General features: G+C 46.7%; 1 protein-coding gene across 6 annotated transcripts; it reads right to left on the reverse strand.

The window, feature by feature from the left end:
- Positions 1-1,303: 1,303 nt before the first annotated feature.
- Positions 1,304-20,989, reverse strand: ZNF629 (zinc finger protein 629). Of its 6 annotated transcripts, none has more exons than XM_061591312.1 (5): positions 20,903-20,957; positions 20,061-20,265; positions 12,854-12,965; positions 11,666-11,782; positions 1,304-8,693 (listed from the first exon to the last, which is right to left on the reverse strand). In XM_061591312.1, the coding sequence occupies exons 3-5, from the start codon at positions 12,885-12,887 to the stop codon at positions 5,410-5,412; spliced, it is 3,435 nt and encodes a 1,144-aa protein (XP_061447296.1). In that variant the 5' UTR covers positions 12,888-12,965; positions 20,061-20,265; positions 20,903-20,957; the 3' UTR covers positions 1,304-5,409. The 6 variants fall into 6 exon arrangements, with proteins under 6 accessions (XP_061447296.1, XP_061447297.1, XP_061447295.1 ...); XM_061591313.1 differs by lacking the exons at positions 20,061-20,265; positions 20,903-20,957 and adding an exon at positions 20,767-20,881 and having other exon boundaries at positions 1,304-3,694; positions 5,366-8,693; XM_061591311.1 differs by lacking the exon at positions 20,061-20,265 and having other exon boundaries at positions 20,903-20,989.
- Positions 20,990-21,510: the final 521 nt, after the last annotated feature.

The following is a 21,510-nucleotide window of genomic DNA, read 5'->3' on the forward strand; positions in this document are numbered from 1 at the left end:
CTGTCAGTTTATTACATATTTCATTCTTTAGCTTAGTGGTCGAGCACATGTCAGGGGAACTACTGCCAGTCAGAGTAGATAGTAACCTATGCTCTGAGGCAGCTTTCTCTGGTTGACTTCTCACAGAACTACAGTTCCCAGAATTCCTTGTCAGAGTGTCATCGGCTGAAATTATTCCACGGTTGCTCTTGGACACCAGATGTCCTATATTCCTGTGGCTGTGTTCATGCTCTCATCTCCCAGGTGTCTTTTCACACATTTGTGCTGTGGAACTGGCCTCCCCAGGCTTTGTTTAGCTTTGCACCTTAGGTGAACAGGCAGATTTTGCATTTGGTTGGTCTCCTGACCAGTTGTCAACTGCCTTGCGCTGTTCTTGCTTCCATCCCTGGAGCACTTCTGTCCGCAGGCCTCACCAAGGTACCAGGATTTTTTATTTGAACTGTTAGCAACCTATGGCTAGACACAGGCAGAGGGCAGAAGGAGAATGAAGAAAGAATCAGCAGATCCTGGCACAGCTAGCCAGCCAGCTTTTAGACCAGGGATGGGGCACATGTAAATGGACTGCGTTCAAGTTAATCCTAACCTATGCCTACCCTATGAAAAGGGTTTTCATGGTAAGTGGTATTCAAAGAGGATTTACCATTGCCTCCCTCTGAGGCTAGTCCTCCCCAGCTGGCTAGGGTCTGCTCAGCTTGCCACAGCTGCACAAGCCACCCCCTTCCTTGTCCGCAACTGCCAGATGGGGGGCAACTAGGCTCCTTAGGACTATGTAGCTTGCCCACGGCTGCACAGGTGGCAGGGCACGTAACCCCTGAGCCACTCCCTGTGGGGGTGATCTTTAGCTGGCCCTTGACTCCCAGGAGACACGAGCGGGGATTTGAACTCACAGACTCTGGACTCTCCTCCCCACTGTGCTATACCAGCAGCTGGGGCACAAGTAGCCCTCCAGATATGCCTGGACTATGGCGCCTATCATCTCTAACCCTTGACCATCCTGCCTGGGGCTGATGGGATTTGAAGAAATCCTGTTTATTTGAATTTAAGTTCTAATGGGGACTGTGTAATGAGTTCCGACATGTGTATTGTACTGTGCATTGTAATACCTTTGTATCAATCAACGAAAAACTGCAGCCCCTTGTACTCATTGGTTTTTTCCTTGTTATTTTCTCACATTAATTGAGCAATAGAAGAAAATTCATTTAAAAAACTAAAAACTACAGCCCTAGTTTTTTAACCTGCCCCCACTCACAAGAGCTTTTAGATGCAAAAGGAAACAAAGAATAACAACACCAGCGCAAAACAATCTGAATAAACCAATTTTGAGTTTGTATTAGTCTCAGGTTCGATACATTCCTAGAATTACAGAGAAAATTCAGCGAGAAACCACAGCACCGAATCCATCAAGCAGAAATTTTCAGAGGAAGAGGTAATGGATTTTTGCTATGACAATAATCCCAACCTGTCCAAAACTAAAAGTCACAGACATAAATATATGGAGAGTCCTACACAGTTTTTATTTGGATGCTACAGGAGACCTCTCCGGTGGGGTGGGGTGGGGAGATGTTAACCCTGAGTTACAAAAGATGAGTGCTTAAGGCTACAATCCAGCACACACTCACTTAGGAGTAAACCCCACTGAACACAGTGAGTCTTGTGTCTAAGTACAGATGCATAAGATTGTGCTGTTGGGAACCAAAATGACAGACCCATCAAATAAAGGGGTGGGGGAGAGATAATGTGACTGACGGATAGGGTGTGAGGGGGAGAAAGAAGGAGGGAAGATGAGGAAGAGAAAAGGCAAAGTATTGGTTTAATTAACGCTTAATTTTCTTCTGCTCAGACTCAATAAGCTTGTGGGGGAGGGGTGCAGAAGTCTTCCAGTGGCCTCTCATCCAAATTGAGCAGCTGAAGCTCTTTGGACCAGCCTAGGCAGGGCAGACCATCTCGGTGTCACAAAGAAGCCTGGGACACAGTCTTCCATTCTGTAGCTGGGTGCTGTACAAGAAACCAAGACCTGCATGTTGCTTCTGACCTTGCCAGCGCCCTTTGACTTGTGCTGCCTTAAGCAGCTTGTGAGCTGGCTTGTATAGTTGCGTGGATCCTGATGCAGCCACACAGCAGATCTGTGTTTTGACAATGCTGCAGCAGCAGGTGACTCTTCCCACACACACACACAGCGGTTCAAAGGGGCCCCACTAGGATAAGTGAGGGAACCATTTCCTTGGAGGGAAAAAAAAGCAAAGAACAATGCATAGTCCTGCACCACTATTGCCTTCACCTGCCCCACCCTTGATTGCTAGCTGCAGAGCAAAACAAGTGTATTATGGGTAATAAGGCTGGGGGCACTGACCTATTGCTATGGATGGGGTTTAGGGGAGCTTCAGTTTCTTGATGACAGAGAAGAAGATGTGTGAACTGGCTAGTTCTATAGCTGGGTGAGGGATGTTTGGTTCTCCAGATTATGCTGAACTCCATTTCCCATCAACCCCAGCCACCATGGCCAATACGCAAGGCTGATGGGAGTTGTGGTCCAACAACATGTGGAGGGCCAACCTTCCCCACCGCTATTCTATAGAAATGGACTGTTTCCAAGGTGGGTCTTGTATGCTGTGCCGGTATCTACCCAAGCCACTGCTGGTCTCAGTGTCCATCCTCCTAAACTCTCAATCTTGCTATGGATATGATGTGGCAAGGGGCTCTACTGACAGGAGGTTTAGCAGAAGCAAGAAGCCAAGTTCTCTGCTTTGCCAAGGATCACGGTACAGCCCAGTTGAATCCGTGCAGTAAATGCCAGCACTAGGAAAGAAGCTGAAAATCAAAGCTGCATCAGGATGAGTGAGATCTGTTTAAAAAAACGTATTAGGAAAAGCCTCATAGCACAATCCCATATGTATCTGCTCAGAAGTAAGTTCCACTGACTTCACTGGGGCCTGCTCCCAGGGAAATGGGTACAGAATTGCAGATGAGTAAGAAAAGGATTCACAGCTGAAGAGCATTCTAAGATTTAGAAAAAATGGTTTTAGTCTAAATGTGACAAGAGGCTGATACCATGTATATCTTGTGTCAAGGAGTTCCACCAGCAAACAGATTTGTTTTGCTGCTGTTGAGGATTATTACTTTTATCATCTTTATAGCACTTTCTATGTACAAAGTGCTGGGCATGATACAACTTGAATGGGTGAGGTAGAAGTTCACACTAAATGGCTACCCAACCTAAAATTGTGTAAGGAGGGGAAGTATCTGGTAAAAGTCTAGCATGGACCAAAAAGAAAAAAAAAATACAGTGAGAAGAGGTCAGACATACTGTACATTGAGTGTGCAGAAATCTAGAAAATCTGCTTTACTTAAGATGTGCCAAGTAGATCCTATTTATTCACACACATACATAGAGACCCATTTCTGATCATCAGTGTTTCACCTAGCAGAGCCAAAAGCAGACAAGATGGGCCAGAGTGAATGCGAGGTCAGAAAAACAGGGGAATCCAGAAACTGCCATATTAGATCATAGCAATTGTCCATCCACTTCTGTATCTCTCATCACTAATTCAGCTGCAGATATTACAAAGTAAGCCACAAGAGCAGCTTGATTGTCATCCATCTCTAGAACTCCTTCCTCTCCCAGCATCTCTAGAGATTATAAACTTCCATTCTTCTTTGTGTCTTAACAGCTGTTCTTCCGCACATTTGCCTTTCCCTAAAGACCAGAAAGCAAACAAAACCCAGTAGGTGGAGTGTTGAACTCAGACCTCTAGTGATCCAGATTGAATCCCAAATAAAAGTCATCAGATGATGATCTCAGACACACTCTTTTTCCTCCTACTTCTGTGAAATAGGAACTACAGTGGCCTATATCACAATCCTTGTGGTAAGAATGAATATCCCTAGACTATAAATATATATTTTTTAAAATCCATGCTACAGGTCTCAGCTCCTTGCAATTGCAAAACCCACAGGTTAACTGCAAGACATTCAACCTGAAGTTGGGAGGGTAACATTCACAACATTCTTCTTATTATTTGTGGAAAACTACCTTTCTTTTGTTATTTTCTGCAGTCATGAGGGCTAGAAACATTCCCCCCCTTTTTTAAAAAACCTCAAAACTGCAGTTCTAACAAGAGCATGCAGAGGCTGAATGTGGCCCGGCCCTGGACCAAGTAACCCATGGGGACGCCCCTCCCAGCTTCACTTTCTATATTCTGCTTTGCTCTCTAGGTTTTATTCCATGGAGTAGAGATCTAAACACACATGCTAAAGGAATATCCTGGCTTCCTAATGCCATTTACCAGGACGTGGTATCAAGAGGACTATGCCAGGGGAGAAGAAAGCAAGTTTCAATTTATACTCCTAAAACCACCCATCAAAATCCTACTAAGGTGGTCAGAACAGGGGGTGTCCAAGAGAGGCCAATGGCAAGCATCAGGAAACACAGAATTTACCAAAGGCGACCATTTCAAGGAGGGGAGTATTTTAAAATGTTTCAGAAAGAAACATCTCCTCTCCCAACTTTTTTCACAGTATCTGTATGCAATGGAATAGCTCTGGGAAATGCTTACAAGTGCAATGACTTTGGGGCAGAGGGAGAAAAATGGATTTTGGAAGTCTGACCCCACACACACCTTCTTGCTTGTCCTTTCACATCATTGCTCTGCCCCACATAGTCCGCTCTCAGCCTAGCATGATCCACATTCTGCACAAGGCCATCCGCTGTCAGGTGGTTCATCCCAAACAATAAAACAGGTGGGAAACCTTTCACCCTCTAGATGTTGGTGAACTACATTTCCCATCAACCCCAGCCAGCCTGGCCAATACTTGTAGTCAAGGCTGAGGGGACTTTGCAGTCCAGCAACATCCTGAAGGCCACAGGTGCTACAAAAGGAGGGGTGGGCTAAGCTGAGGCCCTCCAAGTACAGCTGGACTCCAGCTCCCATCAACCCCAGCCAACACGGCTAATGGTCAGGGGCGATGGGAGCTGCAGTCCAGCAACATCTTCAGGGCCTCGGCTTTGTCACCCTTGCTTTAAAGAGGTGTGATTTCAGACACTTTCTTGGGGACAGGGAGACCAGGAAGAAATGAACTAAAAGGAAAGGGTATCTGGACAGATGGAGTCACACTGTATTCTGCGGGTAAGGAATGTAAGGATTTCCCAACCTGCACGGTTTGCTACAACACATCCTGATTCAATTCTGTGCACCTGCACACCCCATCCTAGTGAGAATGGCTGTAACACCTTCTCTCCATTGAGGCCACATCTGCAACCCTTAGCAGACCTGGTGGCCCCAATGATGTCCAGGTGTCCCCGCCCCCAACTTAGTAGGCCCCAGGCATCGAGGAAGGACGACAGAAGACAGATCATCATGGGTCATACCCTCCACCTCACTGGAATCGACACATCCCACAAGTCCCAGAGCATCAGGGCTTCTCTGCCGTGTGGTTCTGGAGGTGCTGCAACAATATCGAGCTGTTCCGGGGGATCTTCCCAGGCTCTGAATGCACAAAATATCTACCCTTATCCTGCTGTACATGGTGGCGCTGGGCCAGTACACTACCAGGGCCTGAGGTCTTCCCCAAATCAAGGGGAAAGTAGGGCTGCGTGGCCTCTAGAGGTTCACCCAAGCTTCGCTTTCTGTCTGCCCCGTGGTCCTTTGACTGTGGCAGTGTGCCCTTTTCAGAAACATGGTTTCCCCTCTGCAAAAGGACTGCAGAAATCTCTGTGAAACTCTCCACAAATTCCAGAGGACTCCTATGGTCCTTTTCCTTGCAGTGATTGTTTTTTGGCTGCTGCTGACGTCCACCCTTGGTTTTCTCCACCGTGTGTTCCATCTGGTGCCGGATCAGAGCCAGCCTTTCTGGGAAGCCCTTGCCACACTCCAGACACTTTAGCAACCGTTCCTTCATGTGGCCAATCTGGTGGCAAGACAAGCCGTTGGCATCTGCAAAGCTTTGCTCACAGTCATGACACTTGTAGGGCTTGGTGCTTGGGTGCCGGATGAGGGCGGCCATTTCAGTAGAAATGGGAGCAGGTCTGTCCATGGCAGAAGTTTTTTTCTGGAGTGGAGCAACAGCTGAGCTTTCTTTAAATGAACAAACATCCTGGGTACCCAGGCCTGACTCTTCTTCAGCATGGGTTTGCTGGTATGATGCAAGAGGGGAGCTGTCCTGGATGCTAAGCCCGCAAGAGGATGCCTTCTCTTCCTCAGGGTTTCTCCGAGGGGTACTATCAAGAGTTTGGTCTTTTGAATGGATTCTCTGGTGTACGGTAAGACCTGAGTGGCCACTAAATGGATGTTCATCCAGTGGGATGTTCTCATGGGGGCTAGAGACCAAGCTTTCATTGGGGGGCTGGTTGCTGGAGAAGATTTTCTGGGGTGTGATAAGACTTGCATCAACAGGCAAGTCTATGTGGTTCCTCTGTCGTATAACAAGATCTGAGTTAATATTAAAAGGTTCTCTGGGTTTTAGACAGCTGTGTGCTTTGTCCCCCAAGTGGTTCTTCTGGTGGAGCACGAGCGCAACACTGTCCACAAAAGCCTGCCCACATTCCACACATTTGTTTGGCTTCCCACAAATGTGTTCACTCTGGTGCTGAGTGAGGGCCAAAAGGCCCTCAAAACTCTCCTTGCACTCAGGGCACTTGTACAGTTCTTCCTGTACATGGGTCATATGGTGGTGGATGAGGGCTGAACCATCTACAAAGGCCTGCCCGCACTTGGAGCAGGCGTGAGGTCTCGGGTGGCTCTTTTGGTGATCTGCCAGCGCCGAGCTATCCTTGCAGCTTTTTCCACACTCCAGGCAGACCCACGTTGCCTCCGTTTCCTGATGCTGCACAAGAGCAGACCCAACTACAAAGCTCTCCCTGGAATCAATGCATGCAAGAGCCTTCGGGGATTCCCAGACAAACGTGAGCTTAGAGTTCTGCTTGCAACTCTCCTCATGAAGCACAAGCGCCTTGTTATCGACAAAGCTCTCTCCACACATGCCACAGATGTGCAGCGAGTGGGTTTCTTCATGCCGTGCCAGAGCCAAGCTGTCCTTGCAGTTCTGCCCGCAAACACCACATATCCACGATTCGTGATCCTCCTGATGGCAAGCTAAGGCCCTAGAGTCCCCGAAGCTCCTCCCACACTCCGTACAGATATAAGAGGTGTGGCTTTCTCGGTGTTGTGCTAACAATGCCCCATCCTGGAAGCTCTGGCCACACATGTTACAGAGATGGCCAACGTGGCTCTTCTGATGCTCCACCAGTTCAGCTGCATCTTTGCACTTCAGCCCACACATGGTACACGTTGTGTTGTTTTCCTCACGTGGCGCTAACATGTGGCTTTCCCCACAGATGTCTCCCATGCAGGAGGCATGGCCCTCTGGCTCTTTGGTCTCCCCTCTGTCACTGCACTTCCCATTTTCCTCCTGCTGATGGCACTGCAGTTCTTCCTCCTGGGCAAAGCGCTGCCCACAGCCGTGGCAGACGTGGGGGCGCTCCTCCATGTGGATGCGCTGGTGGGTGATTAGGTTGGAGCTCTGGGAGAAGCGCCGGCCACACTCCTCGCAATGGTAGGGCCGCTCGCCCGTGTGGGTCCGGCGGTGCTGTGTCAGATGTGAGCTACGGACAAAGGCCTTGCCGCAGTCAGGACACGCATAGGGCTTCTCACCTGTGTGGATGCGCTGGTGGCGGATGAGGGTGGAGCTCATGCCAAAGCACTTGCCACAGTCAGCACAACGGTACGGCTTCTCGCCCCGGTGGATGCGGGAGTGCAGGGTAAGGTTGGAGGCCAAGGAGAAGCTCTGGCCACATTCACCACAGGCATACGGGCGGCTCTCGCTGTGGCACCGCCGATGGCGCTCCAGTGCCGAGCTGAGCCCAAAGGTCTTGCCACAGTCAGCGCAGCGGTAAGGCTCCACTCCCATGTGAAGGCGCTGGTGCTTGACTAGAGTGGCGCCGTGGCCAAAGCGTTTGCCGCATTCTTGGCACTGGTAGGGCTTCTCACCGGAATGAGTGCGCTGGTGCTGGATGAGCTCCGAGCTTTGGATGAAAGTCTTGCCGCAGTCATTGCAGTGGAAGGGCTTCTCCCCAGCATGGATTTTGCGATGCTTGACCAAGTTGGCGCTCTGGGTGAACCCTTTGCCACATTCCTCGCACTTGAAGGGGCGCTCGCCAGTATGTGTGATCTGGTGCTGGATGAGGTCCGAGGAACGGTAGAAGCTTTTGGGGCATTCCGGGCAGCGGTAGGGTTTCTCGCCCGTGTGGCTACGCTGGTGCTTGATAAGGTTGGTACTCTGAGAGAACGCCTTGCCGCACTCCCGGCAGACATAAGGCTTCTCGCCTGTGTGGGTGCGCTGGTGCTGAGCCAGGTTGGAGCTCCAGGAAAAGGCCTTGCCGCAGTCGCCACAGACATAGGGCTTCTCGCCCGTGTGCGTCCGCCGGTGCTGGACCAGATGGGAGCTTTGGGTGAAGGACTTGCCACAGTCAGTGCACGTATTGGGGCGCTCGCCCGTGTGGATACGCCGGTGGCGCACCAGTTTTGACCACTGGCTGAACGCCTTTCCACATTCGCTGCAGGGGTAAGGGCGCTCTCCCTTCCCACAGGGTGGAGGTGCTGCAGCTGCTGTTGGCGAGTCTTCCTCCTCAACGTGGACTTCAGGATCAATAAATAAGACACCCTCATCCTCCTTCAAGGGTTCCACCTTTTCTCCATCATCTGGCAAGAGGAAAAGAAGGGAGAATAAGAAAAGCAGGGATCTCAAAGAACCTAAGATAGACAGAATTCTTCAGCACTCAACTGTGCAAACATAGCAAGCTACCTTATATCAAGTCAGACCATTGGTCCATCTAGCTCAATACTGCCCACACTGACTGGCAGCAGCTCTCCAGAGGTTCAGACGGGAGTATCTCCCAGCTCTACTTGGGAGATGCCAGGGACTGAACCTGGGATCTTCTGCATGCAAAGCAAGTGCTCTGCCACTGAGCTATGGCCCTTCACCAAACTTTAATGTCAGGCCTCCTCACAAATATTTGGGTGTCATTCAGTATACAAAAAAAAGTGAATGTTCCGTCCATCCACACACAAATATTATATGGGGATGAACATTCCCTTGAACATATGAAGTGGCCTTATAGTGAGTCAGAGTTGTGGTCCATCTGACCCAGTACCATCCATGTTGACAAGAGCGCCCAGATGATCACTTAACTAGCTCCCAGCAGCAAGATTCTCGCTCCTTCCCTCCCACACCACAAACCTTGGAGACTGAAGTTTTCTTCAAGGGAGCCACCTGGACTTCGGTACCAGTCCCCCCCAAATGAGCCCTTAGTCAGCTGACCACCCTGCCAATGACCAATTCCTCTCTGCCAAGCCTTATAAAATCCCAGCCTTGGGGACTGCCTTTCATCTTGAGCAACAGGTATCCTGGTGAGAGGACCAAGCCAAGCTAAGTCCTGCTCCCTACAGTCCATGATGTCTTGCCTGCTCCTAGCTTTTCTCATCTTCCTCCTTGAAATCCTGCTCAAGTCATTCAGTCAAACTCTAAACAACTAGAAATCTGTTCTTCCTGCCCCTGAAAAAAAATCAGAATGCTCTTGCTCCCAACGTAAGTTTCTATACTCATGTAAACATATTTGCAGTGAAGACATTGAACCTGTCAAGGATTATCAATACCTTGGCACAGTCATTAACCAAAATGGACAACAGTCAAGAAATCAGAAGAAGGCTAGGACTGGAGAGGGTAGCTATGAGAGAACTAGAAAAGGTCCTCAAATGCAAAGATGTATCACTGAACACTAAAGTCAGGATCATTCAGACCATGGTATTCCTGATCTCTACGTATGGATGTGAAAGTTGGACAGCAAAAAAAGTGGATAAGAGAAAAATCAACTCCTTTGAAATGTGGTGTTGGAGGAGAGCTTTGCACATACCATGGACTGAGAAAAAGCCAAATAGTTGGGTGTTAGAACAAATTAAACCAGAACTATCCATAAAGGAAGCCACATACCTGAACTTACAAGATCTGAACAGGGTGGTTCATGACAGATGCTACTGGAGGTCGCTGATTCATAGGGTCACCATAAGTAGTAATGGACTTGAAGGCATATAATAACACCAACAACATGAGATGATTTATCCATCTAGCTGAGCGTTATATACCACTGGCAGCATCTCCTAATACATACGAAGCTGCCTTACACCGAGTGAGCACAATGGTCCATCATTTAGCTCAGTTATTGACAGAGGCTCCCCATCGTTTCACGCAGGAGTCTTTCCCAACCCTACATGGAGATGCCAGCGATTGATCCTGGGACCTTCTGTAGGTAAAGGATGTCCTCTACCATTGAGCTATAGCTTTCTCACGGGGTCTCAAGCAGACCTTCTCATCATCTGCTACACAAGATTCTTTTTAAGGAGGAGATGCTGGGAAATGAACCTGGAACCTTGTGCACAAAAGACATGTGTTCTACCAGTGACCTATGGTTCTTCCCCATGGAAGCAACCCTGGAATTACAGAAGACAGGTATAGCAACAAGAGGGTGAACTTGGTCCCCAAAACTGTTTGGTTTGGGGCATACCCCATGAACTTAGTTTTGCATCAATCCCAGCATTTAACTAACCACCTGTTTAGAAGGTAGAAAAGATTTTTTTTCTCCCCAGGCCAGGCTAGTTATTGAATCTGGGAGCCTTCATTTTTTCCTTCTACGTGTTCCATGTTAAAGAATGTCTGCCATGCAGCATAGTCACTACCAGGCAATTTCCTAACAACAACCCCCCCAATCTGCTAAGCTATTAATTATTTAGGCTTTTGAAGGCCATTAGTGCTTCATGCACTTTAGTTAATAGAGAATGTTTAATCAGCTATTTATTACTATTTAATTATTTTAATTAATTTAGTTGTAAAGCATATGAATGTTCTTGAATGATAAGAGGTATATAATTTTTTTTTTAAAGAATCTCTAAAAAAAAAAAAAAAGAAACAGGGATAGGGAAAAGGCAACCAATGGCTACAAGCCATGATGGCTATGCTCTGCCTCCATAGGCAAAGGCTGTATGTTTCCAAATACCAGCTGCTGGAAACTGCAGGAGGGGAGAGTGCTCTTTGCACTCAGGTCCTTCTTGCTGGTTTCCCATAAAGGGCATCTGGTTGGCCAATGTGAGAACAGGATGCTAGATGAGATGGTCCCTTGGCCTGATCCAGCAGGCTCTTCCTATATTCTTAACCTGTGGCCCTCCAGATGTTACTGGACTACAGTTTCCATCATCCCTGACCATTGCCAGGCTGGCTGAGGCTCATGGCATTTGGAGTCCAACAGCATCTGGAGGGCCACAGGTCCCCCATCCCTGATTTACAACTCTATAAAAAGCAGCAGGGTGTGAGATTCTGATGAGAGTGAGACTTACAGGAAGCCCCTCATCTGCCGACTTAAGGGGAAAGGACCGATTAGACAACTGAGGGGAGGTGGTGGTATGAAGTCCTAGGATTAAAGAAATAACCTATGAAGGGGTGCAGTGGGGGAGAATCACAATCTTTAGGAAGATACGGGTGTTGGGGATGTGATGGGTATGAATGAGACAGAGATGTGAATTTTGATTCTTACTTCCCAAGTTGAATGGAATGGGAGGGATGGAGATGTGGACCTTGTGTCCCTTCACTTCAAGAAGACTCCTTCCCATTTTATCTTTCCCACCTGCATGGATGATTCTCAGGTTCTTCTCTTCCTCCAAAGCTCCAGGACCATCAAGATCACTTGCCTTCTTTGCTCCTTCCATCTGTGAGGCTGCAACAAGAGCATTGTCTAGGTGACCTGCACACACAAGAGTAAAAACAAAGTGGCTAAGTCCACGCTTAGAATGATCCTTGCCCAAGACCCTGAAAAATCTCCTGGCCATCAGGGTCGAGAACTATGAAGCTCATCAGATGGACCATGGGCCACTCACAGCCTCTCAACCTTACCTACCTCACAGGGTTGTTGTGAGGATAAAACATGGAGAAGTGTGTATGCCACTTGTAGCTCCTTGGAGAAAAGGTGGAATATAAAAGTAAAAATAAATAAATAAAAATAGCACATATAAGTAGCTTTCAGACTGTGTGCTGGGATTCTTCAGCTTCAGAGGAGATCAGTAATGGGGGACAAGCTTCCCTGAAAGGCACCTTGCTCGTCGCTACCAATTATCTCCCAGTAATACACAGCTGCGAGCAAACATACAGCGTGATCTATGGGGTGCTCTCAGTTTACATTCCTAGCGAGTGCCGTACGTGCATCAAGTCCATGTCCTCTGCAACACACAAGGAATTCCTCTCCAAATGTACAAGTATATTCCAGAAGACAAATCCCTGTGGAAAAGGTTCCCCGAGGTCAGAACGTCTGACCGCTGCTGAGCTCTATCAACCATTTGTCTGTCTCTGTATGTGTATTTATTCCATTTCTATCCTGCCCTTCCTTCTAAAGGAGCCAGGGCAGCAAATGTGAAAAAAAAGTTAATACAATTTAAAACAAAACAAACACATATTTAAAAAACAACATTTCAGAAGTAGTACCAGCATTACAGGAACCCAAGATGTGCGGCTGTGTGCTTTTCGAACAGACTTTGTTTTGCTGACACCCGCTCTCTCCACTAGATTATCACTCCCTTCTCAAAGCTGGGCACAGGATCACAGAGTCCTGGTCCAACTCTGTTTTCTAATCATTTGCCATGAAGGTTACCTAACTTGTTAACGTTGCCTCCACCAGGCCTTAAAATAACACCTGCTCCCCAGCTCAGTCTTCCTTTGTGTCCTTCCATGACTGGGCTTTGCTGACAGCTACTTATTCACCAGTGCTGGGATAGTGGCTTTGGGCCATTGGATAACAGTATGCAATGAACTGAAGGCATACCCAAAGAAACATCAGCTTCCAAGTCCTCCTGCATGGCTTCCCCATCCAGGTTCTCTGGATCCACAGTCTACAGTGTAAGGTGTTAAGCCTCAGTCTGCAGGGCAAACAGCGTCTGAAAAAAGAAAGTCTCTTAGTCACAGGCCGTGAAATTGTCCCTCCAGTTCTAGAGGTTTGCATAGCAGCCCAGCAGGAATCTACACAAGAGTGCCTTGCTGAGTCTAAAAGGATATGTTGTTTGTCCACTTTTGCCTCTTGCCATGTCCACATCTGGCCCTCAGAAGGTTTCCTGAAGCGAATGCGGCCCTTGAGCTGAAGAAGGTTCCTTACCCCTGCTATAAATAAATAATCAAATATATCCACCCAACCACTTTAGGGGTGGAAACCACATTGGCAAAGCCACCATGGGTTACATGCTGTCATGCGGCGGCCGACCTTGCAAACAATTCAACTTCTGAAATGTGGGCTAAGCCGAAAAGTGGTGGGCAGCCATCCTGACGCACTTCAGACCTTTCACTGTGCCACAATACACAATTTTTAGGAACATAAGAACCATCCTGTCAGACCAAAGGCTCATCTAGTCTAGCACCCTATTTCCCAAATGAGCCAACCAGATGTCCCTGGGAAGCCCATAAGCGGGGCATGAATATAATAGCATTCTCCCACTTGTGATCCCCAGCAATTGGTATTCAGAGGCATAGGGATCCTATGATCCTGCACGGTGCATACGGCCATCATGACCGGAGACATGAGTTCGGTATTCACAGCCACATCTTTTTTTAAAAAATGGTTAAATGCATCACCCAAGAAAGAGATTGGGGAATGTTAGGTCCGTAAATGATGCCCGCTACCCAGCTTCCTGTTCTCTGCCAGCCCAGGACATAGAGGAGAAAGGTCACTGGCTGAAAATTCCTAGATCCAAGTGATTGCCGGCTCTCCAGTTCCTAACCAAGAAGAAGAAAAAGAGGCATGGGCAGAGTGGGAGCTGTAGCAATGGGATTTCCAAGCAGGCCACTTTCGAGGGGGAAGGTTTTTGGCCTACCTCCCCTGCATCCAAAGCAGCTCTCCAGCAACTGTAGTTGCCGGCCAAGGCTGGTAAAGGAGGGTCTCGCAGATGCAACTCTGCACTGGCGCCCTCTGCAGGCTGATGGTGCTCTGGACAAACACACATCTCTGCCAACAACAGAGCCGGCCCTGCTCTTCTCTTAGTTCCCATGAGAACCACAGTAACTGCTAAATAGCACATGCGATTCCCCACCCATCCACTCTTCCCGCTAACAGAACACAGTTTTTACAGCTTTTATTGCAGCTTCACACTTACATCAGTCTCTTCTCTTTTTAATGTTTGTTTTCCCTCTCCTCCTCCTCTCCCCCCACTCTTCTGCCTTTGGTTTTTAATCTTCAAAGCTAATTGCCAGCTCTAGCTAAGGAACTCTCACCAACTGTCTGCCCCCCCCCCAAGGCCAAGTGGCAAGTCAAGAGGAGGGATGGATACAAGGCTGGAATGTGTGTCTCTTAAGTTACATGCCTGGCTCTAAACTGCATCTGGGTTTTCCTTTAGTAAAGGAACCAAATCACCGATTCTTCCCCTGCAGTTTTCTCCTTAAATCTCGAAACTGAATCGCATAATCCTCCTAGAAGCCATGAATATTCCAATATCAACACACTCTACAGACACATCCCATCCCTGCAATGTATAAGTGTATTGGATACATAGTTAAAACGTGGGTTTTCTAAAGCACTGTCTGTTAGATTTTTAGCATGAGAATTGCAGGTTAACATGCTAAAAATGCCATGTATGAAGTATGTGGATGTATACCAACCATCAACCTATAGAATTAAATGTATAGTTTTCTCTAGTTTCTGGAGTCGCTGTCACAATCAGATCTTAATCTGAACTGGGGCTAAATAAAGTTTAGCCCTAAAATCTAATCTCATGACCAGATCTTGTTCCAAGGAAACAATAATGGAGGTGCCTTAATGAAGTTTATGCAAAATGCTTTTCTTTCATCTCTGAATAACTACAACCAGCTCCCACATACTCCAGTTATGGGAATGGTTTCCAGGACTGACTGTCTTAATTTCCCACAGCACCACTCAATTTAAAAATTACATTGCATGTTAAGTGATGATTATATCCCAGCTGACATTTGGGTGGGGAATAAAACATCTGGGCATGCTTTTAATGAGTGATAACTTCCACAGCTTTGTCCATAGTACTAGCAAAATATCTTTTGTTATCATAGGAATTTCAGAAGGAAATCACCCTGTGCTTTATAGATTATAGCAAAGCCTTTGAATGTGTAGATCATGAAAAACTATGGAATGCTTTAAAAGAAATGGGGTGCCACAGCATCTGATTGTCCTGATGCGCAACCTATATTCTGCACAAGAGGCTACTGTAAGGACAGAATATGGAGAAACTGATGGGTTCCCAATCAGAAAAGATGTGAGACAGGGGTGTATTTTACCACCCTGTTTGTTTAATCTGTATGAAGAACATATCATACGGAAAGTGGGATTGGACCAAGAAGAAGGAGGTATGAAAATTGGAAGGAGAAATATCAATAATTTAAGATATGCAGATGATACCATACTCTTAGCAAAAACCAGTAATGATTTGAAACGAATGCTGATGAAAGTTAAAGAGGAAAGCACAAAAGCAGGACTACAGCTGAACGTCAAGAAGACTAAAGTAATGACAACTGAAGATTTAAGTAACTTTACAGTTGACAGTGAGGACATTGAACTTGTCAAGGATTATCAATACCTTGGCACAGTCATTACCCAAAATGGAGACAATAGTCAAGAAATCAGAAGAAGGCTAGGATGGGGAGGGCAGCTGTGAGAGAACTAGAAAAGGTCCTCAAATGTAAACATGTATCACTGAACACTAAAGTCAGGATCATTCAGACCATGGTATTCCCGATCTCTATGTATGGATGTGAAAGTTGGACAGTGAAAAAAGTAGATAAGAGAAAAATAAACTCATTTGAAATACGGTGTCAGAGGAGAGCTTTGCACATACCATAGACTGCGAAAAAGACAAATAATTGGGTGTTAGAACAAATTAAACCAGAACTATCACTAGAAGCTAAAATGATGAAACTGAAGTTATCATACTTTGGACACATCATGAGAAGACACGATTCACTAGAAAACACAATAATGCTGGGGAAAACAGAAGGGAGTAGAAAAAGAGGAAGGCCAAACAAGAGATGGATTGACTCCATAAAGGAAGCCACAGACCTGAACTTACAAGATCTGAACAGGGCGGTTCATAACAGATGCTATTGGAGGTCGCTGATTCATAGGGTCACCATAAGTCATAATCAACTTGAAGGCACATAACAGCAAACATCATAGGTGGGAAGATAATGTAGTATGAGGGAGCCTCTGTGGAACTACAATGCATCACTATGTAGCCTGTGCATTACCATCTTCCAAAACAGCTACTTTACTCCCAACTTAAGGATGGAAATGGAATATCGGTGGACAGCAAAAGAGGTTTAAAGATGCCCTTAAAGATAATCTAAAAAAATGTAAAATGAGCATTGAGAACCGGAAAGTTTTGGCCCATGGGTGTCTCAACTGGAGGTCGGCTACTATCAAAGGTGCTATGGACTTTGAAAAAACACGAGTACAGGACGAAAGGGACAAACAAGCAAATCCTCATTGTGACTGTCTTCCCTCTGGAAACCTATGTCCTCACTGTGGCAAGCTGTGTGGATCTAGGATTGGCCTCCACAGTCACTTATGGGTCCACCATTAAAGACCTTATTTTGGAAGATAATCTTACTTCGTCACAAGTGATCACCAATGGAAAAAACTGGGTCTTCTTATGGGGTCCATGTTGGTGGAAACAGGGTCACTTTCCCCTCCTCCAACTGGATAACTAATTGCAAACCGTCTATTATGTCCTGAAGAATCCAAGGAAAGACTTTAAGAACTATGCATGTTCCAATATGCACATCCCCACCTAGTGTCCAATTTGCAAGGCTCCTTGACTGACACTAGCTTCCTGTTCCACTATGGCTGCAGGCCAGAAAAGGAAATTATAGACACTGACATTTACACCATGGCCCATAACGCTCCTGGCCTGTGAAGTCAGGTGGCAACAGAGGGCCATTCTAATGCCACTAGCTGGTATAAAGCTCCCATAATGTCTGCCTTCTCTCACGTCTCAATAATTTGTTACTGAGAGATGCCACCAGGTCCATGAGCTGCTGTGCCACCTGATTACCGGTTGGCCTGCTGGCCTAAACAGCCTCCATCCTTCTGCCTGCCCCTTCAAGGTACTTGCCTGCTCTAGGGTCTGAGCACCAGATTCTCACTCACATAGCATTGCCCTATGTTCCTTACATTGCATTGTGCCATGTTCTGTCTCTCGGCTATGCTAGAATGTGACAAAGAGATGGAACCCAAGAACTGGTATCAAAATGCTTGTGTTTAGGATGGGTGGATATGTGCAGGAGAACTAACTAACTAAATAAGAAATAAATAAATAAATAAACTTGCATGCTACAGGGGTCCTGGAGGATTCCATGTGTCAGAGAACTTGCATAAGTTCTGCAAGACCCCTTCCAAAGAGGGTAGGCTACCAAGGTCAGTGACACAGGGCAGGTTTGATCACACTGTGATCAAGCACAGTACTCTCCTCCCACCTACCCATCCACACAAATCCATATAGTTAACTGAGACTAATTACAAGGATACCACTGCAATAGGGGCTAAATCTGCCCTCATCAAGCCACCCGCTTTGCATGGCCCCATAGTAAACTAGGTTAGACTTTAATTTGTACACTGCCTTTCCACAAGAGAAATCGTGGTCAAGGCAGTTCAAAAATACACAAAACAGCATTACATACAACACAGCATTTACACATTCTGTTCTTGGTCATGCTTTAGCATGACAGAATGCTAGAAGCTGTTTTTTATATTTACAAACATAGATCTGACATATACAGCTAATGTGATGCTAACGCAATTCTTTGCTCCGTCATTGTGGAAACTCTCCAGTTGCCCCAGTTCAAGCCCTTATCACAAGCGAACAGTGCAAACAGGAAAACGACAAGGAACTCAAACAGTTCTGCTACCTAAGCAAAGATATCCATGTAAGGAACAGATCCTGCTTCCGCCTTTGTCGATTGGTTACTGCTAAAGTGAACCTCCACAGCTAGGATCTGTCATGAGCCACCTACTCGAGACAGCCAAGTCCAGATACAAAGTTCTCCTCCCTGATTTCTTAGTGCCTGCAAGCAAAATGTGCATTTAATTGATGCCATCCTCGTAACTGGCTATGGGCAAAAGGGAAAAGAAAAAGAGACAAAAATTAATTGAGATGGCTCAGAGAAGTGGGCAAATTCCAAAGGGTTCACAAGTAGGAAGTGTGTACAAATGGGCACTTTTGCACTGAATATTAGAAACTGCCTTGTTGGCTCAGACTATTTTGGGGTGTTTTTAAGTTTAGAGAAAAGGCGAGTAAGAGGCAACATGATAGAAGTGTATAAAATTATGCATGGTACAGAGAAAGTAGATAGATAAAAGTTTTTTCTCCTTCTCTCATAACACTAGAACTTGTGGTCATCCAGTGAAGCTGATTGTTGGAAGATTATTATCATTATCATCATTATTATTATTATTATTATTTATTAGATTTGTTAGTTGCTTGTTATTTGAAGGTCTCTACGCAACTTACAACACATTAAAAACATAAATAATTCCATCAAAACATAGATTCAGGACAGACAAAAGAAAGTGCTTCTTCACACAGCGCATAATTATACTGTGGGATTCACTCCCACAAGAAGAAGTGATGGCCACCAATCTGGATGGCTTTACAGGAGGATTAAACAAATACATAGTCTATCAATGGCTGCTAGTCACAATGGCTATGTTCTGCCTCCACTGTTGGAAGCAATATATTTCTGAATTCTAGTTGCTGGAAACCGGAGGAGGGGAGAGTGCTGCTGCGCTCAGGTCCTGCTTGCCGGCTTCCCACTAGGGCATCTGGTTGGCCACAGATGAAAACAAGATGCTGGACTAGATGGGCCACCAGTCTGATCCACCAAGGCTCTTCTTATGTTCTTAAGTCCAGTGTAGTCTACGTCTATTCCAACCCCAGCAGTTCTGAAGGGTCTTAGACTGAAGCCTTGCCCAGCCCTGCTAGATTCCCCAGAGATCTTTTGCAACTGGTAATGCCAGCAACCCAGCCCAGGCCCCCGACTGCAAAACATGTGCTCTGCCACTGAGCTGTGGCCTCTCTGAGTGGTCAGACAAGACCAGCAGTGGGCAGAAGAGAAAAAGAGAGACCACATGGCCAGATTAGGTTTGTTTAATTTTTTTATACACCACTTTTCAGACGAACCTCACAAATAAATATTAAAACGTACATAGCACCACCACCAGGGCTGGCCCTACCATTTGACAGAGGGAAGTGGCTAGGCATTGGAGGAACAAATTGCATGTGTGCGCCATGTGGCCTGCCTTATACCCCAGAAGCTGGTCTGTTGCCCTCAGCTGCAGTGGAGGTCACTGTCCCATCACCAGTGTTGAAGTAAGATGTGATGCCAGTCCGTTTTGAATGGGTGGGGGGCAAGCGGCATCTTGTTCATTGTCTCAAGGCAGGAAAATACCTTGGGCTCACCCTGACCATCACCATGCGTAAGTTTCTCACAGACTATCAAATGAAGACTATTGACCCCTACCCCAAGGAGGTAACAATCTAAACTTCAGCTGTGAAAAGGGAGGAAATAAGGGAGGGGACAGTCAAGAATAAGAAGGGATGAGTCTGAGCAAATACACTTAAATAAAACATACAAGCTGCAATCCTGGCTACCCATACTCAGAAGTAAGCGCCATTGGACTCAGTGGTTCTACCTTCCAAGTAAACATGTTTAGGATCATGCTGTATAGGTTCATCTGAGCCAAAGAATTAAGCCTCAGGCTTCACAAATGTCCAAAGCCCCCTTTCATTTTACAAAAAATGGTCTTATATACCAAAAGTGGGAAACCAGATGTTGTTGGACTACAATTCTATCATCGTTGACCGCTGGCCATGCTGGCTGACACTGATGAGGGAAGGAGTTCCAGCATTCGCAGGTCACCACATTGGATACCTCTGTATAGACTTAGAAGTGCATTTGTTCCTAAATTCTATTACTGATATGTAAATGCAAAAGTGTATTTTTTTCCCCAAAAAATTACTAACCTATTTGGGGAAAACAACACAGGAACTTGACAAGACGAGTCAAAGGATTACACAGGTGAGGGGGATGAAAAATGCATTCGATTCACAGCGAAGGTGCTGCAAAAGCTGTGTCCCTTTCCGGAGGAGGGTTTTTTTCTCGTGTTAAAGCCTCACACTGTAATTCTCCACCCACGGAGCTTCAGAAGACACACACAATCGTCACCGCCTATATTCCACAGAAGTTAATTCAGAATGATACCTCAACTCCTTCTCATGTTTAGAATAAGTAACACAGGTTAGGAATGTCCTCGTCTATTAATTGTGCCTTGACAAGTGACAACGAAAATCGTCTTCTTAGGCTGCCACCCTGTGCACACTTACTTCGGAGCAAGCCCTACCTGAACTCAACGGGGCGCGCTTCTGGGTAAATATGGCTAGGATGGCGTTGCGAACCCCCTTGGCTGCCAATACGACAAGGTGGTTAAAGGATAAAGGATAACAAGCCCGTGTTAAGTGGTCTTAAGTACCACCCTGCAAATCTCCCCGTCCCAGCTCTTTCAAACACTCCAATAAATTTGATGCAAGAACAACAACAGTAAAAAAAACCTGAATTCGGCCTGTCCACACAACCGCCCATGCCAACTCCCGTCTCTTTTGTTTGCAAAAAAATAATAAAAAAATTAAAATGCACCCATTTCCCAGCTCTTCCAGGACACCCCAGACTCACCACTGCACCTGCCCTTGCCTCAGAGTTAGGTGGGCTCTGGGGAGATCTGCCCCCACGGGGACCCCCCATAAGGCCAGGGGAGCCCCCCCCCCCCACAAAGCCCCCTTTGCACTGCAGTGCCCCTGTCCCTGCTCACCACCACCAGGGCTCAGGGTGACTGGAAGGGAGGCAGAGGAAGTTCCCTCCTCTGCGCAGTCCCCTTCTTCCGCTGCTTGCTGGCTGGGAATGGAAAGGGGAGAGAGAGAAGGAGAGACAGAGAAGGCATTCTCTATGGTGTTTAACCATTTCACCTTAAAGAGGCAGCAGGCCGTGCTGCCAAGGGGGGGGATGAGACTGGAATCCAAGACTCCTCCTGGGGCTCGGCCCAGCCCTGCTCTACTCTGCAAGGGGGTCCAGAGCAAGAAGAACTGGGAGCCAAGATGCCCACGCCCCTTCTTAAAAGCGATCAGATGCAAAGGACGGGCCTCCTCTACCTTTCAAAAGGCTTAAATAGCTCCCCAGGCAAGATGTTTAACTTGTGACGTTTCTTTCATTCCCCCTTTGCCAGCGCTTGTACTGTATTGCCATCATGCCGGAGAAACCTGCACCTGTTGGATTTCAGAATGCCACAGGCGTAGCGAACATGGTGAAGTGGGGAAAAATACTTCTGTTGGATTTCTAGCTGCCCTGGTAGGTTTGGTGGGAGGTGGCGACTCTATTCCGGAAAGGAGTGACAGCAGGAGGTTGAAATCTGCCCCTACACAC

Source organism: Rhineura floridana, chromosome 11, assembly GCF_030035675.1.
Source record: "Rhineura floridana isolate rRhiFlo1 chromosome 11, rRhiFlo1.hap2, whole genome shotgun sequence".
Taxonomy (NCBI): Eukaryota; Metazoa; Chordata; class Lepidosauria; order Squamata; family Rhineuridae; genus Rhineura; species Rhineura floridana.